Genomic DNA, 25,246 nt, shown 5'->3' on the forward strand with positions numbered 1-25,246 from the left:
CCCCTTTTCTGTTACCTCCTACTTTCTCTATCCTCATTTTCAGTCCAAAGCTGGATGTTGCATCTATGTGAACAACAACATAACCTGCTCTTGTGCCCACACTGTTAAATCTTGGGAATTTTCTACCATCTGGCTATGACTACAGAGTCATTCTCAAACTAAACTTATCTGTGCTGTATAACTCTCACCTAACTCCTCTGACTACAAGAGATTTTTTGACTACTTAACTCCTAAAGTGGAGCACATTATGACTCTTCCCTTTTGCGGAGATCTCCATTCTTGGAGACTTCAGTATTCACCACCAACTTTGGCTTTCCTCTCCTTTCACTGACCATCCTGGTGAACTAACTTGCTATCCTCCATGACCTAGAGCAACTGGTACAACACCCTACTCATGTTCCTGACTGTCTTGGATATACTCCCAACATTCTTGACCTTTTCCTAACCTCTAATCCTTCTGCTTATGCTGTCACCCTATCTTCTCCATTGGGCTCCTCTGATCACAATCTCATATCTATATCTTGTCTTATCACTCCAATCCCTCCTCAGGATCCCCAAAGGGGATGTGCCTATGGCATTTTGCCTCTGTTAATTGGATGGAGCAGAGGAAGTATTATGCTGATTTTCCTTGGAATGACTGCTGCTTTCATGTCAGAGACCCATCTCTGTAAGCTGAGCGCATAACAGAGGTGATAATGTCTGGCATGGTGTACATTACTCACTCTTTTCTCGACCTAAACATTCCAAACCTTGGTTTAACATATCCTTTTCTTGTGCTATACATAATAGAGAGGTGGCCCACAAAGGATATTTGAGCCTTCCATCACCTGAATCTAATGCACTTAATCTTTCTGCCTGGAATCATCCCAAGTCTGTTCTCCAACTAGGCAAAGATTCCTTCATTAATAGAGTATCAAAATCTCTCAAGATCTAACTCCCCTCTTGAGTTCTAGCCAAAATCATCTCCAGTAACTTTGCTTTTTCATCTTTCCCTCCTTTATTTCAACCCAATGGCACCACTGCCATCTCATCTATTTCTAAAACTGAACTCTTCATTTGCTCAAACCTTTGCTAAAAACTCAACCTTTGATGATTCAGGGCATGTTCCTCCTTCTCCACCCTCTGACTACATGCTACCCATTAAAATTCTTTGCAGTGATGTTTTCCGTGCCCATGCTGGCCTAAACCCTTGGAAGGCTTGTGGACTTGATGGGTCCTTCCTAGTCAAATTTTTTCAACTCTGTCTCTCAACATCTACCTTTCCTTCTTGCAGGAAGTTTACCTACATTCTGCCTGTTCTTAAAAAGGTGACTTCCAATCCCTCAAACTACCATCCTATCGCTTTAATTTCCTGCCTATCTAAAGTTTTTGAATCTTTTCTCAACAGGAAGATTCTTAAACATCTATCACTTCACAACCTTCCATCTGATCACAAGTATGGGTTACTTCAAGGCCACTCTACTGGTGATCTTCTGGCTTTCCTTACTGAGTCATGGTCATCCTCTTTTAGAGGTTTTGGTGAAACTTTTGCAACAGCAAAAGTTTCACCAACTCTATCAAAAGTTTCACCACTCTATCAAAAACTTTTGATAGAGTCTGGCACAAAGCTTTGATTTGCAAACTATCCTCTTACAGTTTCTATCCTTCTCTGTAACTTCATCTCAAGTTTCCTTTCTGACTGTTCTATTGCTGCTATGGTAGACAGTCACTGTTCTAAATCTATTAATAGTAGTGTTCTTTTAGGGTTCTGTCCTGCCACACACTCTCTTCCTATTATTCATCAATGACCTAAACCAAACTTCTTGTCCTATCTGCTCCTTTGCTGATGGTACCACCCTGCACTTTTCCATGTCTTTTCCTAAACATCCAACCCTTCAGGAAGTAAACAATTCATGCAGGGAATCCACAGAATGCCTGACCTCTGATCTCTCTAAAATTTCTGATTGGGGCAGAGCTAACTTAGCATTGTTCAATGCCTCAAAAACCCAATTCCTCCATCTATCAGCTCGACACAACCATTCAGACAACTATCCTCTCTTCTTCACTAACATTCAACTGTCCCCATCTTCTATACTGAACATCCTCAGTCTATCCTTTACTTATAATTTTTTTTTTTTTTTAAGTAGGAAGGACACTGGCCAAGGGCAACAAAAATCTAATGAAAAAATGCCCACTGAAATGCCAGTCCCATAAAAGGGTCAAAGCAGTGGTCAAAAATTGATGAATAAGTGTCTTGAAACATCCCTGTTGAAGGAATTCAAGTCATAGGAAGGTGGAAATACAGAAGCAGGCAGGGAGTTCCAGAGTTTACCAGAGAAAGGGATGAATGACGGAGAATACTGGTTAACTCTTGCGTTAGAGGTGGACAGAATAGGGGTGAGAGAAAGAAGAAAGTCTTGTGCAGTGAGGCCGCGGAAGGAGGGGAGGCATGCAGTTAGCAAGATCAGAAGAGCAGTTAGCATGAAAATAGCGGTAGAAGACAGCTAGATATGCAACATTGCGGCGGTGAGAGAGAGGCTGAAGACAGTCAGTTAGAGGAGAGTTGATGAGATGAAAAGCTTTTGATTCCACCCTGTCTAGAAGAGCAGTATGAGTGGAACCTCCCCAGACATGTGAAGCATACTCCATACATGAACGGATAAGGCCCTTGTACAGAGTTAGCAGCTGGGGGGGGGTGAGAAAAACTGGCGGAGACGTCTCAGAATACCTAACTTCATAGAAGCTGTTTTAGCTAGAGATGAGATGTGAAGTTTCCAGTTCAGATTATAAGTAAAGGACAGACCGAGGATGTTCAGTGTAGAAGAGGGGGACAGTTGAGTGTCACTGAAGAAGAGGGGATAGTTGTCTGGAGGGTTGTGTCGAGTTGATAGATGGAGGAATTGAGTTTTTGAGGCATTCAACAATACCAAGTTTGCTCTGCCCCAATCAGAAATTTTAGAAAGCCACAGAAAGCATTCTGTGGCTTCCCTGCATGATATGTTTACCTCCTAAAGGGTTGGACATCTATGAAAAGATGTTGAAAAGTGCAGGGTGGTATCATCAGCGTAGGAGTGGATAGGACAAGAAGTTTGGTTTAGAAGATCATTAATGAATAATAAGAAGAGAGTGGGTGACAGGACAGAACCCTGAGGAACACCACTGTTAATAGATTTAGGAGAAGAACAGTGATCGTCTACCACAGCAGCAATAGAATGGTCAGAAAGGAAACTTGAGATGAAGTTACAGAGAGAAGGATAGAAACCGTAGGAGGGTAGTTTGGAAATCAAAGCTTTGTGCCAGACTCTATCAAAAGCTTTTGATATGTCCAAGGCAACAGCAAAAGTTTCACCAAAATCTCTAAAAGAGGATGACCAAGACTCAGTAAGGAAAGCCAGAAGATCACCAGTAGAGCGGCCTTGACGGAACCCATACTGGCGATCAGGTAGAAGGTTGTGAAGTGATAGACGTTTAAAAATCTTCCTGTTGAGGATAGATTCAAAAACTTTAGATAGGCAGGAAATTAAAGCAATAGGACGGTAGTTTGAGGGATTAGAACGGTCATCCTTTTTAGGAACAGGTTGAATGTAGGCAAACTTCCAGCAAGAAGGAAAGGTAGATGTTGACAGACAGAGCTGAAGGAGTTTGACTAGGCAAGGTGCAAGCACGGAGGCACAGTTTCGGAGAACAATAGGAGGGACCCCATCAGGTCCATAAGCCTTCCGAGGGTTTAGGCCAGCGAGGGCATGGAAAACATCATTGCAGAGAATTTTAACAGGTAGCATGAAGTAGTCAGAGGGTGGAGGAGAGGGAGGAACAAGCCCAGAATCGTCCAAGGTAGAGTTTTTAGCAAAGGTTTGAGCAAAGAGTTCAGCTTTAGAAATAGATGTGATAGCAGTGGTGCCATCTGGTTGAAATAGAGGAGGGAAAGAAGAAGAAGCAAAGTTATTGGAGATATTTTTGGCTAGATGCCAGAAATCACGAGGGGAGTTAGATCTTGAAAGGTTTTGACATTTTCTGTTAATGAAGGAGTTTTTGGCTAGTTGGAGAACAGACTTGGCATGGTTCCGGGCAGATATATAAAGTGCACGAGATTCTGGTGATGGAAGGCTTAAGTACCTTTTGTGGGCCACCTCTCTATCATGTATAGCACGAGAACAAGGTTTAGAAGGTTTAAGAAGAGAAAAAGAGTGAGGAATGTATGCCTCCATGCCAGACACTATCACCTCTGTTATGTGCTCAGCACACAAAGATGGGTCTCTGACACGGAAGCAGTAGTCATTCCAAGGAAAATCAGCAAAATACCTCATCAGGTCCCCCCAATTAGCAGAGGCAAAACGCCAGAGGCACCTTCGTTTAGGGGGATCCTGAGGAGGGATTGGAGCGATAGGACAAGATATAGATATGAGACTGTGATTGGAGAAGCCCAACGGAGAAGAAAGGGTGACAGCATAAGAAGAAGGATTGGAGGTCAGGAAAAGGTCAAGAATGTTGGGCGTATCTCCAAGACGGTCAGGAATACGAGTAGGGTGTTGCACCAATTGCTCTAGGTCATGGAGGATAGCAAAGTTGTAGGCTAGTTCACCAGGATGGTCAGTGAAGGGAGAGGAAAGCCAAAGCTGGTGGTGAACATTGAAGTCTCCAAGAATGGAGATCTCTGCAAAAGGGAAGAGGGTCAGAATGTGCTCCACTTTGGAAGTTAAGTAGTGAAACAATTTCTTATAGTCAGAGGAGTTAGGTGAGAGGTATACAGCACAGATAAATTTAGTATGAGAGTGGCGACAGGTAAGTCATTGCGCACATAAACGCAGCATCCTGCTTTGGATCGAAAATGAGGATAGAGAAAGTAGGAGGGAACAGAAAAGGGGCTACTGTCAGTTGCCTCAGACACCTGAGTTTCAGTGAGGAAAAGAAGATGAGGTTTAGAAGAGGAGGTGGTGTTCTACAGATTGAAAATTAGATCTTAGACCACGAATGTTGCAGAAGTTAATGAAAAAAAAGTTGAGGGGGGTGTCAAGACACTTAGGGTCGTCGACAGAAAGGCAGTCCGACCTGGGGACATTTATGGTCCCCTCCCCAGATGGGGACTCCGAGGCTGTTGTAGGAGTCGCCATGATGATTTTAAAATTTTTGAGTGAAGGGTGTGTGTGTTATTAGGTGCTTGTAGTTTTGTGTGGAGGAAGAGAGTTGTCTTTAGAGGGCAGGGTGTGACTGTCCCATTGTGTTGTGAGACACAAAGGGAAACGTTCAGTGAGGTCACAGCTGGGTTTAATGATAAGTTCACAGCACCCCCTGAACAGTGCTTTAGACCTCACTGGGAGTAATTATTGTTTCAGCAGGTGTCTACTGCCTCCTCCTTCTAAACTGGAAACTTCACATCTCATCTCTTGCTAAAACTGCTTCTATGAAGTTAGGCATTCAGAGTTGTCTCTGCCAGTTTTTCTCATCCCCCTAGCTGGTAACTCTGTACAGGGGCCTTATCTGCCCATGTATGGAGTATGCTTCACATGTATGGGGGGTTCCACTCATGCTGCTATTTTAGACAAGGTGGAATCAAAAACTTTTCATCTTATCAATTCCTCTCTAACTGACTGTCTTCAGCCCCTTTCTTATCACCACAATGTTGCATCTCTTGCTATCTTCTACTGCTATTTTCATGCTAACTGCTCTTCTGATATTGCTAACTGCATGCCTCCCCTCCTCCCACAGCCTTGCTACACAAGACTTTCTTCTTTCTCTCATCCCTATGCTTCACATGTATGGGGGGTTCCACTCATGCTGCTATTTTAGACACGGTGGAATCAAAAGCTTTTCATCTTATCAATTCCTCTCTAACTGACTGTCTTCAGCCTCTTTCTTATCACCACAATGTTGCATCTCTTGCTATCTTCTGATATTTTCATGCTAACTGCTCTTCTGATATTGCTAACTGCATGCCTCCCCTCCTCCCACAGCCTTGCTACACAAGACTTTCTTCTTTCTCTCATCCCTATTTTGTCTACTTCTCTAATGCAAGAGTTAACTAGTATTTTCAGTCATTCATCCCCTTTTCTGGTAAACTCTAGAACTCCTTGCCTGCTTCTCTATTTCCTCCTTATAACTTTTACTCTTTCAAGAGGGAGGTTTCAAGATACTTATCCTTGAATTTTTGATGATTCTCTTGATGTCTCTTTTGGGACTGGCGCCTAAATGATTTTTTTTTCCTCCAGTTTTGTTTCCTTTGGCCAGTGATCTTACATAAAAAAAAAAAAAAATGTATATTGCATTATGAAAAGCATTAATATGACAGGAACTACACAACACCTTCAGTGCCTGGGATAAGTACCATCATCTGTGGCGTGTTGACAAGGAAATGGCCATACGGGAGTTTATTGCAAGCACCCCAACCCTGCAGGACTATGACAGGACTCTCAGGAGCTATGTGTTGCTTGACAGACAGATCAAGAGTGAACCAACTTGCTATCGTGTTGGGGCACTGGCTATAAACACAGGTGAGTGAGTTTTGACAGTACTGTACATGCAAGCCAAAGAACTAAATTTATTTTGGAGAAACTCGACCCTCATTAACTTGTGCTGATTCCACAGATCAGCTGAAGAAGGCACTGGTGATGGAGGCTGGTCTGTGGGTGGAGAAGTATGGTGAGGCACTCAAGACAACCTACCTGAAGGAGATGGAGAGGCTCTTTGCACAGTTGACTGAGCTATCACGGCGCCTGGAGCGACCTCTAAAAGATCTTGATGACATTAAAGGTGCCATTGACATTTTGCGCAAGACACGTGACCTTGAGCTGGACATGGATGACGCCATTGATCCCATTGAGGTGAGGTTATCAATGCTTTGGTGTCAGTCTCAAATGGTATTTTTATATGGAGTGGTACTTTGACTTACAAGTTTAATTCCCATCCCAATTTTTTTTGTTACATGTTTTTAAATGAGTAAACTGTCTATATAATGAACCTTTGTTTACTGAATTTCAGGTACAATGACTCCTTTAAGGCTATCAAACACTCATTTTATTTTACAACACTGTTCACAAATCACAGCATATTTCAGAATTATCAAATGCTTGCTTTATTCTATGAACATCCTAGGTCTTAAAATGTGGACGAGCTAGCTGACACACAGTTAGCTGCATGTTTGAGAGATGAATTGTGGCTGTATGAGAGCCTGTAAGTGACCTTGGCAATGGCTGATGATGCAACACTCTCTCTCTCTCTCTCTCTCTCTCTCTCTCTCTCTCTCTCTCTCTCTCTCTCTCTCTCTCTGTTAACTTATCTGAGAGAGAAAGAGAGAGAGAGAGAGAACATTGCATCATCAGCCATTGCCAAGGTCACTGGCTGACACACAACCACAACTCTCTCTCTCTCTCTCTCTCTCTCTCTCTCTCTCTCTCTCTCTCTCTCTCTCTCTCTCTCTCTCTCTCTCTCTCTCTCTCTCTCTCTCTCTCTCTCTCTCTCTCCACATGTATTCATTGTGTTGAGGGTTTACTCTAAGAAAAATTGATTTATAAATAACAAATGTTGTATAAAAACACGTGAAGACAATGAGTGAGATGAGGAATGCTGGGAGGATGTTGTGGTTCTTGCTGTGCCAACTAATGGCAGCATATCTGAAACTCTTATCTCAGATTTTGGCTTACAACTGAAAGCAAAAATTAATTGAAGTGACAGCTTGTATCTCAAAAAATTCATAAGTTGGGGCACTCGTAAGTCAAGATACCACTGTAACTATTAATTTTGTATTTCAGTGCCACCTTCACAGATAAGTTGTACATAACTGTAGCTTGGCAAGCCATTATTGAGTGATACCTTTAAGGAATGTTTGGTTCACCTTTATAAACACAAAAGCTGTCTTTCAAGACATTGATAAAGACTTTTGTTGTTTTTTTGTTATTGAAAATGCAGTCTAGGCTTATCCTTATTGTAAGATTTTAGATAGTGTTGAGTATTTTTTGTAGACATCTTATACCCTAAGTGAGAGAGTGTTCATAAAGCTGATAAAAGGAGGCTCTTAAGGCTCTTATTTGTCATTGTGTCTCAGCCCAACATCATGTCTCTTCCAGGAATCATTTGGTCTGCTGGTGAAGTATGAGTTGGGATTGAGTCAGGAAGAGGCTGAGCGTGTGGACAACCTACGCTTCACTTGGCAAAAGGTGTTGGCACAGGCTGTGGAGGTGCAGAACCTGCTGTCCCGTGTACAACCGTACTTCAGGTGAGATCAAATATTACAATTTTTACAATTTTCTTTGCAGTGTTTGCACCATTGTTAGTTTAGTTCACCAGACAATGAATGATGACATTGCTGTTGTATATCACAAATTTCTTGGATGTTATTAATCACAAATTTTTTCTTTATTGCAGGAATGAGTTGATTCATAATGTGGCTCAGTTCAAGAAGGATTGCAACAAGTTTGTACATGACTACCGCACAACAGGCCCCATGGTGCCGGGTTTGGACCCCCGTGATGCCTCAGACAGACTCATCATTTCCCAAGTGAGTCACCAGCCACCCTTCACCAACTTCAGGTTCATGCGAATTGTATAGGTTCATTTGATGCACATATTGGTAATATACAATATGGGAGAGAATGAATAACAGGGGCAACTTGCTTTAGTCCATTTTGTTGTGTGATTCCCCTGTGACTGATGTGTTTGGTGTTATCAAGTCTGGACCCACATCTTCCTTAGCATATGAAATGGGTTCCAGTAATGGTGATGAGAGTTATGGCAATGACAATGATGATATTGGTAGTTGTGATTCAGGATGATACCTATAATGATTATAGGTATCATTATGATGTTTTTTGACAGAATCGGTTTGATACTTTGTGGAGGAAGCATTCCAGCTATTCAGTCGGGGAGGAGCTGTTCCGTCTGCCTCGCTCAGAGTTCCCAGAGTTGGCACAAATCCGCAAAGAACTTAACCTCCTGCAGAAGCTCTACAAACTATATAATGACGTCATTGACCGTGTGACATCCTACTATGACATCCCATGGGGTGAAGTCAACATTGAGGAGATCAATAATGAGCTCTTGGAATTCCAGAACAGGTGATATTTGTCATTCTGGCTTTAGAAGAGATTTTAATGACCCAGAATTGTTCTATGTTAAAATCTACAAGATTACATAAAGCTAAAATGTGTTTCCATATATGTTGTCTGTTGCATTCCATTTGACAAATGGGATGCCAGATCATTAGTATGTTTTCTCTATTATTTTATTTTCAAGCAGCATTTTTTTTTTTTTTTTTGTTAATTTTTTTATCATTTTCAATCATGCAAAAAGAAATCAGGCATTTAACCCTTTCCTTCCGGCAATCGTATATATACGATTGCAAAAATGCATCCGTAGCGACGGCGATCATACCGGTAATCAAGAATTTTCGCGCCTCAATTTTGAGGTCCAAGCACGGTTTCTCGAGTCAGATGGTGTGAGTGGAAGTGTCTGGCATGTTTCCACATGTAGTGTTGTCACTAGCTCTGGAAATTTAGCGGTAACTAAGCTATTTTCCCTTTCTCCGGGCGACACTTGGCAACCCCAGCGACCCGCCGGGTGGAAAGCACCATGATAAGTGTGAAGAGACATCCTGATAAGAGCCAAGGATCTCAGATCATAACTCACCATGGAGCAGGACACAACATATGTATTTAGCAGTGCTTCTGAGTTTGAAGACAGTGACAGTGAATATTTAGAAGATGAAGAAAGCGAAGACATTAGTGAGGACTCGGAAAATTATTTACAGGATCCACCTGTTTTATCAGAACAGAGAGATGATACCTATCATTCTTTCATGGTAATTTTTTCATTATCTTCGATTTTATAATAAAATGGTAGAAGGTAACTTGTCAGAGAGAGAGAGAGAGAGAGAGATAATGTTATTTGCCTGAAACTTGATATGAAAAGGGATGAAATTCTCTCTCTCTCTCTCTCTCTCTCTCTCTCTCTCTCTCTCTCTCTCTCTCTCTCTCTCTCTCTCTCTCTCTCTCTCTCTCTCTCTCTCTCATTGGAAGTGTACAATTTCCCCTCCAAGATGAGAGAGAGAGAGAGAGAGAGAGTGTGTGTGTGTGCGCGCGGCGTCATTGCTCTCCGGGCTATTTCTGGATGACGGATCACACAGCGGGAGGAGGAGGAATCCTTTATAAGGCATAAACTCAACTTTGAGAGGTCACATCGAGCTACAAAGTATATCATTGTATTCAGAATAACAAAGAGAAAATAATTATTAGTATTCAAACAATTTTCTGACAATTTCTTGGTTTACCATTTTTAGCCGTCATACAAAACGGGAAAATAATTTAAGCGCCAGAAGGAAAGGGTTAATAAAGACTGATATAATTATGTGTCCTTCAGATGCCGCAAACTCCCCAAGGGACTCAAGGAGTGGCCTGCCTTTAACACACTCAAGAAAACAATTGATGACTTCAATGACATGTGCCCACTTCTTGAGCTCATGTCCAATAAGGCCATGAAGCCTCGCCACTGGCAGCGCATTGCTGAGGTGATTAGCCGACCCTTGGAGGTGGACAGTGAGAACTTCTGTCTCAGGAATATCATGGATACTCCTCTCCTGCAATTCAAGGAGGACATTGAAGTGAGTAAAAGAACAAGAAAGAGCTGGGTAAGCTTGTGTTTTACTTCCTTCTCCATCCTGTTGGCCTTATTATGTGTAATGAAGGGAAAATTAAAAAATATATGAAAAACACTTCTGTGATTAAGAAACTATTTGAAGCACTGTTAATTGAAGGCAAACAAAAGGAAAATGGCATCCACAGCTGTGTCCTGTGGAATAGAAGTAAATTAAAATGAGAACACAAAGTTCTCAATTTCTTGAATAATGGAGGAAATAGCTGCATCATGCTTTTCCATAAGGAATGAAAAGCAGGACTGAAGGATACTGTCTCTTTCCAGGATATTTGTATTTCTGCTGTCAAGGAGAAGGACATTGAGGCCAAGCTAAGGATAGTCACTAATGAATGGGCCAACCATGACCTCACGTTCTCCACCTTCAAGAACCGTGGGGAGCTGCTGCTCAGAGGAGACACCACGGCTGAGGTCATCACCCAGCTGGAGGATTCCCTCATGGTGCTGGGCTCTCTCCTCTCTAACAGGTGATGTCTTTGCCTCAATAACTTGTAGCGCTCTCTCTCTCTCTCTCTCTCTCTCTCTCTCTCTCTCTCTCTCTCTCTCTCTCTCTCTCTCTCTCTCTCTCTCTCTCTCTCTCTCTCTCTCTCTCTCTCTCTCTCTCAAATGGATGCTTTCACCTTTGTATTCTTCTGCTTGTCTTTAATTCCTTCATACACTATAACACCATTGTTGTCTTGTCTAGAACAACTCAAAAGTTAACCCATGATGTCTTTGGCATCATATTCAACATAGATATTACTTCAAAATTATTAAATTAATTCCATTGGCATTATTGCAGGTACAATGCACCTTTCCGAAAGCAAATCCAGAAGTGGGTGAGTGACTTGTCCAACACTAACGAGATCCTGGAGCGGTGGCTGTTTGTGCAGAATCTGTGGGTGTATCTGGAGGCTGTGTTTGTGGGTGGAGACATAGCCAAGCAGCTGCCCAAGGAGGCCAAGAGGTGTGGGGAAAAAGGAAAGGGTTGCTGGTGTTTTAGATAAGCTATTTATGTGAAGTTAAGAGGAATAGGAAGCATAGATAAGGAAGATGTTATTAGATAGTTATTTTGTATGTCATTATATTGTACATGAAAGAAAGAACTATGCTTGATATAAAACATTTAACATTACTTGTAGCTGTAATTAATTATTGGCAGGTTCTATGTTATTGATAAAAACTGGCAGAAGATCATGGCACGTGCACATGACAATTCCAATGTGGTGACATGCTGTGTGGGAGATGACATGCTGAAGCAGCTGTTGCCTTACCTGCAGGACCAGCTGGAGGTGTGCCAGAAGAGTCTCTCAGGGTGAGCACACCTCTACTGTACTCTGCCACCTCACCTGTCAACACTGATCATTTTTTTTTCAGTTTTTTTTATGATTGTTTGGATGAAATCAAACCATGTAGTGCAGTGCATCTATCTAAATTTCATATCTATTTGGATATGACGTAAGAGTGTAGATTTAAGATTTTGTCAAATAATTTTGATTATCTTTGCTACAGATACTTGGAGAAAAAGAGAATGATGTTTCCACGGTTCTTCTTTGTGTCGGATCCTGCTTTGCTTGAGATCTTGGGTCAAGCCTCAGACTCCCATACCATCCAGGCTCACTTGCTCTCCATCTTTGACAATACCAAGATGGTCCGCTTCCATGAACAAGACTATGACCGCATCACTGCCATCTCCTCATCAGAGGGAGAAATTGTGCAGGTAACAATGTTCCTTGATAGGAAAAGTCTAAGTGGAAATTCTTAAACGAGTAAAATGTCATCTAAATTGTAAAAATATTTCTTCTATTACTGTGGATCATCAGCTACATTGCTGGCTGGTATGAAGAATGCACTTATATTTTTTACTGTGTAAATTATATGTTCATGCTCTACATTTGCTGTAGAGATATAATATTTTTTACTGTGTAAATTATATGTTCATGCTCTTCATTTGCTGTAGAGATATTTTTTTTCCTCATGCTTGTATTTTAACCAGTTTTTCAGTAGTATTCAGAAAGTATTTTATTGGCATGCAAAGCATACATGAACATTTACAGATGGAGAAGCCTGTGCGTGCTGAGGGAAGTGTGGAGGTTTGGCTGATGAAGTTGCTGTTGATGTCTCAGCAGTCGGTGCATGGCATCATCAGGCAGGCCCATCATGTCATTCAAGACCCTGACCTCAATGTTCTACGCTTCCTGGAACAGTTTCCAGCACAGGTGTGTCAGTGATAGGCCCATGGTAGGGACTGCATTCAGAGGAGGTAGGTGTTATGCTGGGATCAGGGCCAGGATTAACTAAAGAGTTGCGAACTTCATAAGCCCTTAAGAATTTTGTACCTCTGGTAAGAGTGATTCACTAAACACCTACGAATTTCTTTGGGCATAAGTTTTCTTTGTAAAGTTGCATATTTTTCAGGATCCCATAAGGTTTTGTAACCCCAAATCTATTAACACCTTTTCTCCAGTTCAGAGGCTTTCTCAAGTGAGGCCGTGAGGCCAGCGGGTAAGTACTAGGTTTGACCCTTTCCTCGGGGTTGGGGACCTGGGTGCCTTGCGGCGACCCTTTGGCTCCACCATGGAAGTGCCAGACCACCATCCCGAGAAGCGAGGCACGACCCCCGACTGATACCCGGTACCCATTCACTGCTGGGTGGACAGGGGCGCGGGTGTGAGGAGACCGCCCGTCTGTCTCCGCTCCGCCCGGGGATCGAACCCAGGATCTTTCGGTCGTGAACTGAGTGTGCTAACCACTGCACTACGGAGTACCCAACTGCACTACGGAGTGCACAACCAAGCCAGAGATCACAAGGAGATTGAAATATATAGAACTACAAGTGATATTAGCACATGACAGTGGTTTGAGAAGGGAAGGAGATTGAGATATGGAACTGCAAGAGGCATTAGTACATGACTGTGGCCATGGTATTGAAATACCATTGGCATTAGCACATGACAGTGGCTTGAAAAGGGAAGGAGATTAGCATTAGCATGTGACTGACCTGAGAAAGGAAAGTGTTCAGAGACCCATTAAACCATGTTGAGGTGCATGATGACAGGGCTCCACAGAGAAAAAAAATGGTGTGACAAGCTGGAATCAGCAGATATTGGTTGTGTGACAAGGAAATCACATGCCACCCCTGCCCACACACAAGTGTTGGCAGCATTGCCTTTCTACACAAGGGGAACCTTCCATGGTGTTGTGGGGAATGTTTCTGGACTCAGTCAAGTTGGAGATTTATCAGTGGATAGTAGTCACCCATACCTGGTTGGTGAGTAGCATATTTTGTTTAGCTATTAAAGTTATTTTTTTTAAGTTGGGCCTCCAGACAGTACTGCCCTACCCCACCTAGCTCCTCCTTACACTTTCAAGACCCACTGCAATTTTTGCCACACCATTCAGTAATTTGCTTTATGTAACTAGAAAGAAAATTTGATGTAACTAACATATATATGGTTATATGGGATTCAAAATACTGAGAATGATGAAACCTGTGTGATTAGAGAGGTAAAAACTATCAAGTATGGTGGGCCCTATTTTCAAATTAAATCAATTTCATATTCAGAAATAGCTCTTAACATTCATATGACTCAAATGATGATCCAGTTTGATAAAAGAAAATGTCATTAAACTAGTCAATAGTAGTCATTTCGTTATGACTTTCCTTTCCTGCATGTCGCACCACTCTTTTTAATTTGCAAAAAAAAAAATTTTTTTTTGAAATTCCATGTTCTTTGCCAAGCAAAACTTGAAAGCATATCACATAAAAAAATTTACATCTTGCTTTTATTCTAGGAGACAGCAGATACCTCTTGGAACCCCTCCTGATGACACCTGCTGACCCTGCAGAGGAACAGTACAAAAGGAGCCATGCCAAGACACATACTGTAGACCAAACTTTTGGCATTCTCAAGACACTCTTCAAATTTCTTCATAGGGATGGAGGAGCAGAAGCATTCCAGTATGAGCTGGAACAATGTGCAAGAATTGCACTTATTTGTATATTTCTGCATAACCATTGCATAAGTTGAAAACTACTCTTGCAGGAATGAGCTGCAGGTGATGATGAACAACATCATTAATGTTGGTAAATAAAGGCCACAAGACATCAACTCATCTGTCGAGTATGAGGTATGTTCAATAAGTAATGAGAAAATTTCAAGAGACGCATTAAATATTATTCAGTTAGAATGCTACTTCATGATGTCTTCATACATGTCGTCTATAAAATGATGAACTGGCACCTTATCTGTCTAGGTTTGAGCACAGCAGTGTACGTGGTGGAACCAATTTGATCGGGTTGGCCGATCTGTCAACACTTGACAAGATGCAGGGAAACATGTAGCAACATTATAGCATCAAATATTGTGCTAAACTTAAGAAAACCAAACAAGAAGCTTATGGAATGTTAGAGGATGCCCATGGGAATGAAGTGATGAGCAAAGCAAGTTTCTACTGGTAGTTCAAACAATTTTCAGAAGGAAATAACAGGTTGAGGATGAACCCAGATTTGGAGCACTGAACAATGCACATAAGGAGGAAAACACTGTGAGAATGACATGTGAAGCTGTTGGTATTAGTACTGGCACAGTAAAGACAGTTCTCACTGAAGATCTGAACCTCCTCAAAATCTGTACCAAGTTTGTGCCAGAAGATTCTCTCTGATGACCAGAGGCAGTTTTGTATGGAATGTTGCATTGACATTCTATGATAGTCTGTTTCAGATTTCCTGAATAAGGTAATGACTTGCGACAAAGAGTTGGGTGTTTACCTATGATCCTGAGAACAATTAAATATCATAGTGCCCACTAGAAGCACATGTGTCCCCACAAGCCCAAGAAGATGGAGATGACCAGGTTGTAGGAGGAGGCCATGGTCATTCCTTTCTTTGACCCCCAGGGGCTCATTCACGTTCCTGAGGGCCAAATCATCAATAAGGAGTATCTGAAAAGGTTCAGCAAGAAGATGAAGAAGAGGTCATAGCAGTGGAGCAGTGGAGAGTTGTGGTTCCACCAGGACAATGCCCCATGCCACAGCTCAACACTGTTGACCACTTGGCCAACAGGGGATTGAAAGTGATACAGCACCCACCTACACCCCTGACCTGGCTCCTTGTGATTTCTTCCTGTTCTGACACATGAAGTACAGCTTAAGAGGGATCAGATTCCAGTCAATACAGGAGCTGAAAGAGACATCAGATAATTATCTGAAGGGCCTACAGAAGGACTGGGAGGAGGCCTTCCAGGATTGGGAGAGACACCTGCAGAAATGTGTAGATGTGAGAGGCCATTATTTTGCAGGAGACAAAGTTTTGTAAGCTTATGAAAATAAATAGTGTCTCCTAAAATTTTCTTGTTATTTATTGAACATACCTCATATTTGCACTTCTTCATTGAAGGTATACTGGTATATTGGTATATTGGGTAGTGAAAGTAAATTCCTCTGTACTTAAGAATATTATGTATTATTACTGTACAATGTTTTTTTTCAGTAATTTTATTTTATATCATAAATTGCATATCACATTTGATAACTTTAATTCCTTGTAGTTTCACATCTAAGTATGAGAAGTGGCTGATATGACAATCTTGTGTTTGGGATTCATATGTGCTTAAATATATTCTTATTTTTATATTTTGTCAAGTTTTGTAGTATTACAAATGTGTAGGAAGATTATATCTAACATTAATGAAAATAGTTATAGTGAAACCAGAGATAAATTATGTGATTTTTCTTCTTAAAGATATAGTTTTACCAAACTTTATAGATATATTAGTGACCTGCATATAACACTGACACTTGCAGAATATTATGGACTAGTAGAAAAGACAGTAGAACTGAAAAAAAATGAAATAAAAAAGAAAATAACATTTTTTAGGTGACTTAACCTAATCTTATATTTGAACTTCATGTTATAAATAAATTACTGACCAGCATCCATTATTAACACTTGACAAAGACATATACATCGTTATTAGACCTCCCCTTTCTTTTCTAACTTGCAAAGTTGGCAGTCCTATTTCTTTCAACCTCTCCGTATGTCAGGTCTTTCAGCTCCGGTACCATCCTTGTAGCTGCCCTCTGAATTCTTTTCAACTTCTTTATGTCTTTCTTCATATGCGGAGACCACACCACTGCTGCATATTCCAGTCTGGAACATAGCATAGTGGCTATAATTTTTTTCATCATAGTCTTATCCATGTAATGAAATGCCACCCTAATATTTGTTAACATCCTGTATGTTGAGCCAAATTCTCATTTATATGCCATTCTGGGGTCAGGGTATCTTGAAAAACCACTCCTAGGTCTTTTTTCTCCTTGCTCCTCATTGCTTTCTTCCCCATTTTATAGTCCCATACAGGTCTTCTTTTACTCTTTCTCAATTCCATCACATGGCATTACTTAGCATTGAATTTCAATTTCCACTTCTTGCTCCACCCATAATTCTTGCCAATATCTTTTTGCAGCTCTATACAATCAACATGGCTCTTTATTACTCTTAACAATTTTGCATCATCAGCAAACTGATTAATGTTACTGGTCAAACCCTCCTACATATCACTGATGTATATTTGGAACATAATGGGTGCTAACACTGATCCCTGTGGTACTCCACTTGTTACATTACTCCAACTTGAACAGGTGTGTTACATTACTCCAACTTGAACAGGTGTCCCTGATCACAGTTCTCATTTCTCTATCCTTTAAGTAGTCTCTCATCCATTTTAGCATTGTCCCTCTCAGTCCTATATGTTCCATCTTCCACAATAGTCTTTTATATGGAACTTTATCAAAAGCTTTTTTGATGTCCAAGTACACTGCATCTACCCATCCATCACTGTTTTGTACTTCATCTATTACTCTTGTATAGAAACTTAGTAAATTTGTCACACATGACCTTCCTTTTCTGAAACCAAATTGGCTATTTGTTATAACTTCATTCTCTTCCAAATATTTCACCCTCTTTTCCTTGATCACTATTTCACAGATCTTGCCCACAACACTAGTTAGTGACACTGGTCTATAATTTAGTGGCTCAGTCCTCTTTCCTCCTTTGTGTATTGGCATTATATTTGCTCTCTTCTACTCTCTTGGTACTCTTCCCTCTATCAGTGAGCTGTTAATCACATCCCAAATTGGCTCCTCCACTTGTTCTCTACATTCCTTTAGTGTCCAACCTGACACTCCATCAGGCCCCATTGCTTTCCTGACATCCAACTTCTCTAACAATTTGCCAATTTCATGTTTTTGCACCAAGACTTCCTGTAATCCCCCACTGCCTCACCTCCTCATTTGGTTCTGTAAAACATGCTTCCACATTGAACCTGAACATTGAACCTGAAGCTCTCATTCATAATTTCACTCATCTCTTCTGCTATTTAATATATACTTCCTCCCTTTACTATCTTGTTAATGGTCTCTCTGCTTGTCATCTTTCTATTGATATATCTGTAAAAAAGCTTGGGCTCTTCTTCACATTTCTTTACAACATCCTTTTCAAATTGTTTTTCCTCCTCTTTTCTTATTCTAACATACTCATTCCTTGCCTTCTTATACTGCTCTCTATTTTCATTTCTTTGTTTCTTCAGTTTCTTCCAAGCTATATCCTTTCTCTTCTTAGCTTCTGCACATCTGACATTATACTAAATGTGTTTGATATACAAGTACATACTTCTGCGCACCCTCATTGCACTTTTTCAGGAATGTTTCGTATTTCTTTTGCACTGTCTTGCCTTCCATAAGTCCCTTCCAATCAATACTCCCAAAGAATTTTCTTAACTGTAAAATTTGTCTTTGCATGATTTAGTCTCCCATTTTTATAATCCTCCTTACGTGGTAGAACTTCCCAGTCTTGCAGTACCACTTCTAACACCACATGGTTACTTTTTTCCATTGGGCTTAAGTATTTAATGGTTGGACTGGGCTCCGTTTTTTTTTTTTTTTTTCGTGTGTGTGTGTGTGAACACCAGGTCTAGCATAGATGGTTCCTCCTCCCCTCTGTATCTTCTAAATTCCTCCACCCATTGGTCCATTGTATTCACCATAGCTAACTAGCATTTCTTCACTCCATGGTCCAGCATTTCCATTAACTTCCATTTCTTCTCAGCTTACATTTTTGCAGTTAAGGTCTCCCACTAGTAGTATTTTACTGTCCTTCCTTATCATGTTGCCTAGGCACTTCAACACTTCCTTTTGCATTTTCTTGTGATCCTCCAGCCTCCATGTATTAGTCTTTGATGGCACATACATTAATATGATCCTCCTCCTTTCTCTCCCACTGGTCCTGATTGTTATACCTATGACCTCCACCATATTGCACTTCTTCCACATATATATATCATCTCAAACCATTATCAGTACTTCTCCTCCTCCTTTTCCCTTTCTCTCTCCTCCATTAATTATATCCCTCTTCCTTAAAGCTTAATGGACTTCCTCTTTTAACTTTTGTCTCTGTTAGGCACAACACATCTGGTCTGTTTTCCTTTAAGTAATCTCTCACTTCCAGTACACCTGAAAGCAACCCATCTATGTTTGTATACATTACTCTTAATGTACTACTTCTCCCACCATATGCAATTTGTCTGTCTGCTGCTGTGGTTCTTTCATTTCTTGTTCCCTTTCCCAAATATACCATTTCCTCAGTCTCATTTTTAGTACCCTCCAATAAAATTTCCTCATCTTGGTTTCTGTCCTTCTCTTGTTTTTTTCCTTAGCTTTATTTCTCAGATCCCTTTCTTTTTCCCTTTCTTCCAAGTTTGTACCTCTTTTTACCCAAATATTCTTGTATTCTGAACTTTCAGCCAGCTTCTCAGTTGTCGCTAGGATCTCCTCTACTGCAACTTAGGATCTCATTCTCACTTTTAATGGTCTTTTACCTATTTCACTATATTTTCCAATTCTATATGCTTCTTCCACTTCTCGTTCCAGTCCCTGTTCCTCATCTTGGACCATTGTAATAATTTTCCTTACCAACTCCTTCTCTTCTCTCTCACTGACAGACTTTACTGGATCTTTTTTCTCTTGCAGTCCAAAAAGATCATACATTTCTCCTTATCCACAGTGTCTCTCAACAAAACCTCCTTTTCTTTAATTACCTGAATTACTGTGTCCTTGGTCTTTTCCTGTATTTGTTTTTTAACCACCTCTGTGAAGCTAACTTTTCCATCCTTATGTTCTTTCTTCCAGGCATTTCTCAGTTCCTCCAGTTTGGTTTCACATACTGCCCCTTCCACTTTTCCTGCACTATCCTCCACCTTTTCTTGCAGTCCCTGCAGAGTTACTTCATATTCATTGCACTTAGTCTTGAGTATCTCATTTTCTTTCTTTAGTTCCTCCATTGCCTCTTTCATCTCATTGTTTATCTTTAGAGCACTCTCACATTCACTATACTTCTTTCTCAATTCTTTGTTTTTCATTCTCCTGTCCTCCCATTCTCCTGTGGCCTGGCTGCATAAGACTTTCTTCTTTCTGTCATCCCTATTCTGTCCACCTCTCTAATGCAAGAGTTAAACAGTATCCTCAGTCATTCATCCCTTTCTCTGGTTAACTCTGGAACTCCTGCATACTTCTGTATTTCCTCCTTCCTATGACTTGTACTCTTTCAAGAGAGAGGCTTCAAGACACTTATCCTCATTTTTTATTATTATTATTATTATTATCATTATTATTATTATTATTATTATTATTATTATTATTATTATTATTTTTATTATATCTGACATTTCTATAGGAAATGGCATTAAGTGGACCTTTCTTTTTATTAAAAAATTTTGATGATCTTGACCCGTAGCCCTCATACACACACACACATACACACACACACACACACACACACACACACACACACACACACACACACACACACACACACACACACACACACACACACACACACACACACACACACACACACACACACACACACAGACGAAGTAAAAAAAAAAAAATTTGGTTTAATACGAGATATATAACGGCAAGAAAAGAAAAGAAGCAGTGTGGAGTAGATGGAAAAAAAAAAAAGGAGGAAGTGAGAAATGGGAAGAATTCAAGAAGGCAAGAAATGAATATATCAGAATCCTGAGGGATGAGGAAAGGAATTATGAGAAAGATATATTTAACAAATGCAAAGATGAGCCAAAGTTATTCTTCAGATATGTGAGTGGGAAGATGAAAAACAAGCAAACAATAGATAAATTAACAAAAGATGATGTTACATATGAAGATACATGGTTACAAGCGGAATTAATGAACAAGTGCTTCTAGTCAGTATTCACCAAAGAAAGCAAATTTGAAGGAGAAAGAGCATGGCACAGAGACAATGTGATGAGAGAGATACAGGTGGACATAAGTGAAATTAAGAAGATTATGAAAGATTTGCATGTAAGTAAGGGTCAAGTACTGGATGGAGTGTCCAGCTGGATACTTAAGGAATGTTGTGAACAACTGGCAGGAAGTATACACTAACATAGTACGTTCTTTTAAGGAAGGAAAAACCCCTCTAGACTGGGAGAGAGCCAATATTGTGCCCATTTTTAAAAGAGGTAATAAAGAAGATCCATTGATTTACAGACCAGTGTCCCTAACAAGTGTGGTGGTTAAAATAGTGGAAAGAATAGTTAAAAACAGGTGGATGGAATATTTAGAAGAAACACATTGACTGACAGACAATTTGGTTTCAGAAGTGGAAGATCTTGTGTCATGAATTTAGTGAGCTTTTATAGTAGAGTAATTGATATAATTCAAGATAGAGAGGGTTGGGCAGACTGTGTTTATTTACACCTAAAAAAGCATTTGATAAGGTACCACAACAGAGACTGCTATGGAAAATTCAAAATATAGGGGGTTTGCAAGACAACACACTGAATTGGATTACAGACTTCTTGAGGGACAGAGAAATGAGAACAGTAATAAAGGTGGAAAAATCAGAATGGTGTAGAGTTACAAATGGAGTACCACAGGGGACAGTCTTAGCCCCCGTAATGTTTCTGGTGTATGTCAATGATATGGTGGATGAGATTGACAGTTATATGCCTGTTTGCAGATGATGCAAAATTATTGAAAAGAGTGGAAAACAATATGGATTGTGAAATATTACAGAAAGATCTAAATAAGATATATAAATGGAGTAAGAAATGGGAAATAGAATTCAATGCAAATAAATGCAAGGTGATGGAATTAGGAAAAAGCAAAAGAAGACTGACAAGTTCCTACACCATGGGAGAAGTGGAAATTAGGAAAACAAAAAGAAGAAAAAGATTTGGGAATTACAATAAGTGATAATTTATCACACAAAAAACATATAGACAAAATAGTTCGGGAAACCTATGAGTTACTAAGAAAGATGAAAGGGTCATTTGCTTACATGGATGAAGAGATGATGAAAAAGTTGATGGAATACGTGATTCAACCAAAACTGGAATATGTCACAATTGTTTGGTCATCCCATAATAAAAAGGAAATAAGGAAAATAGAAAGGATCCAAAGAGCTGCAACCAAATTGGTACCAAGTTTGATAGATTTAACCTATGAAGAAAGATTAAGGAGATTGAAGCTTCCATCATTACAAGACAGAAGAGAAAGAGATGACCTGATTGCTATATACAGAGCTTTAAAGGGTAAGGATCAAGTTGACAAAGAAGACCTACTTGTGTGGGACTCAAGAGATACAAGAGGACATGGAGTGAAATTGAGGAAAACAGCAAGTAGAAGAGATATCAGGAAATATGGTTTCCCAAATAGAAGCATAGAAATATGGAACGACTTAGATGAAACAGTGGTACAAGCAACAAATATTCATGAATTTAAAGTTAAGCTGGATGCTTATAGATATGGAGACAGGACAGCACGAGCATAGCTCTTTTCCTGTAAAATACAACTAGGTAAACACACACACCTATGAAGAAAATGGAACAAGACCAATGAAAATAAGATTCATGTCACTAACAGCTGTGGAACATGTCTTGCAAAGAACAGGAAAATTGGCAAAAGTAGAAGGAAAGAAGGAAGTATGGATAAAAAGAGACATGAGTGGAGAAGAGAGAAGTAAACTGAAAGAATTGAGAGTAGAGGCCCAGTCAAAAAAATGAGGAGAGAACACAGGAAAAAATGAGAAGATTCACCTGGAAAGCTATGGACATGAAAGTGATGAAATGGTGGCACAGAGATGCCACGCAAGATCACCAAGCAGATCAAGCAGAAGTTTAAAGATTATGTATACTAATATAGATGGTTTTGGTGTCAAGCCTATTGGAACTTAAAGACTACTTAAAGAACAATAAACCAAATGTGGTATGTTTAACAGAAACCAAACTAAAAGAGGAAATAAAGTTGGGATTTGCAAAGGAAGGATATAGCACATGGAGGAGAGACAGAAAAGAAAAGGAAGGAGTAGGAGTGATGATATTAAAAAGAGGATATTGATGTTGAGGAAGTGGAATATGGTGATGATATGGCAGAAATGCTGAGTGTTGTGATTAAGATCAAAGGAAGTGAAAAAAGGAAAATCATTGTGACATACATACCACCAAAAACAAATGCATGGGAGACAAATAAATTTAAAATTATGCAACTAGAAACAAAAAATAGTATAGTGAAAATTATAAAAAAAGTAACAAAGTGCTTTCAATAGGTGACTTCAACACTAAAGGATTTGACTGGGAGGAGATGGAAGTGAAAGAAAATGCTGGGTCATGAAGCAAAGAACTTATACAATCCATGATGGTGTGAATACAATGAGACTGGGTGAACGAGCCTATGAGATGCAGAGGAGAAGAACCATCACAGTTGGACTTAGTGTTCACAAAAACCCCAGAAAGTAGACCAAGTATACATTTTCTGAGTCTACTGGGAAGAAGTGATCATGTGATAATAGAAATAGTACCACAGTAGGAAAGAGTGTTGCACAGGAAAGAGCAATACAGAAATGGGAGACAGAACTCTGCTAAAGTAAACTTTGCAAAACTTTTTACATTTTATGGAAAAATGAACTGGAAAGAGCTATTTGAGGGTAAAGTAGTGCAAGAAAAATATGAGATATTTTTGAGCAAGTATAGGGGGGGTGCAACAGTTTGTGCCAAATTATAAAGTGAAAATTGGGAAACAAATGGTATAATGCCAGGTTTGTAGTAGCAAAAAAGAAAAAGGACAAGGGCATGGAAGAAAATGATGAGACAACTGAACAGAAATGCTAGAGAAGAATACAGAAAGGCAAAGAATGAATATAGTAAAATAAGAAGAGAAGAAGAAAGAAATTTTTAGTGACATAGTAAGAAAATGCAAGGAAGAACCAAAACTCTTCTACAGGTACATAAATGGGAAAATGAAACATAAGGATGGCATAAATAAGTTAAAAAGGGAAGGAAAAATTTATGAAACTACTAAGGAGATGAGTGAGCTAATGAATGAGTTTTTAATATGTGCTTACAAAGGAAACCAAATTTGTGGCACTGAAAGTGGTATCACAGAATGAGGGAATACAGAAGATACAAGTAAAGAGACAAGAAATCAAGAAACTGATGGAAGAGCTGGATGTTAGAAAAGCTATGGGATCAGATCAAGTAAATGGATGGATATTAAAAGAATGCAGAGAGCAAATGGAGGAACTCATATGTGATATGATAAGCAGCTTGTTGAGAGAAGGAAAAGTACCAAGGGAATGGAAAAGAACTAACATAGTTCCAATATGGAAAAGGGGAAATAAAATGGAGCCATTAAATTAAACCAAAGATGGAGGAGGGAGAGAGATAGACGAAGGGGCATGGGAAGAAAATAAAGGAGATTGGATGTTCGAGCAACATCAAGAAATACAGCTTCCCATATCAAACTATTGAAATTTGGGATGATTTGAAGAAAGAGGTGGTTGTGGCAGTGTACACATGTTTAAAGAGAAACTGGATAAATATGGTTATGGAAACAGGACAAAATGAGCTTTGACTTGTGCCCTGTACAATACAACTAGGTAAATACACACACACACACATGCACACACACTATAATTTTTTTCAAGAAATTTATGATAAAACATCATAAAAAAATTTTTCCACAAAACATTCTTGTAAAATAGGAGTGTATCTTGTGCAGAGGTACATCTAATACACTGGCAAATACAGTATATATATATATATATATATATATATATATATATATATATATATATATATATATATATATATATATATATATATATATATATATATATATATATATATATATATATATATATATATATATATATATATATATATATACTGTATTTACCAGCATATTAGATGTACCTCTACATAAGATACACTCCTGTTTTACTAGAATGTTTTGTGGGAAAAAAATTTATGCTTCATCATAAATTTATTGGAAAAAATGTGTGTGTGTGTGTGTGTGTGTGTGTGTGTATTTACCTTGTTGTATTGTACAGGGCACAATTCAAAGCTCATTTTGTCCCATCTCCATAACCATCTTTATCCAGTTTCTCTCTAAGCATGTGTACACTGTTTGCCACAACCACCTCTTCCTTCAAATCATTCTAGATTTCAATATTTCAATACAGGAAGCTGTATTTCTTGATGTCATTTGAGCCTCCACTTTTCTTTATTTTCTTCCCATGCCTCCTCATCTGTCTCTCACCCTCCTCTATCTGTGGTACCAAGTAATTTCT

At 39.5% G+C, this 25,246-nt stretch overlaps 1 protein-coding gene across 2 annotated transcripts in view; it reads left to right on the forward strand.

The window, feature by feature from the left end:
* The window catches only part of LOC135101330 (dynein axonemal heavy chain 5-like), a 152,559-nt gene that overhangs the window by 22,004 nt on the left and 105,309 nt on the right, over positions 1–25,246 (forward strand). For both annotated transcript variants that reach the window (XM_064005175.1, XM_064005183.1), the window contains exons 13-23: positions 6,266–6,467; positions 6,562–6,797; positions 8,040–8,188; positions 8,338–8,470; positions 8,788–9,026; positions 10,327–10,567; positions 10,885–11,084; positions 11,399–11,563; positions 11,759–11,911; positions 12,109–12,316; positions 12,654–12,815. In XM_064005175.1, coding sequence (XP_063861245.1) covers positions 6,266–6,467; positions 6,562–6,797; positions 8,040–8,188; positions 8,338–8,470; positions 8,788–9,026; positions 10,327–10,567; positions 10,885–11,084; positions 11,399–11,563; positions 11,759–11,911; positions 12,109–12,316; positions 12,654–12,815 — 2,088 coding nt within the window. The remainder of the gene's footprint in view (positions 1–6,265; positions 6,468–6,561; positions 6,798–8,039; positions 8,189–8,337; positions 8,471–8,787; positions 9,027–10,326; positions 10,568–10,884; positions 11,085–11,398; positions 11,564–11,758; positions 11,912–12,108; positions 12,317–12,653; positions 12,816–25,246) is intronic.

Source organism: Scylla paramamosain, chromosome 1, assembly GCF_035594125.1.
Source record: "Scylla paramamosain isolate STU-SP2022 chromosome 1, ASM3559412v1, whole genome shotgun sequence".
Lineage (NCBI taxonomy): Eukaryota > Metazoa > Arthropoda > Malacostraca > Decapoda > Portunidae > Scylla > Scylla paramamosain.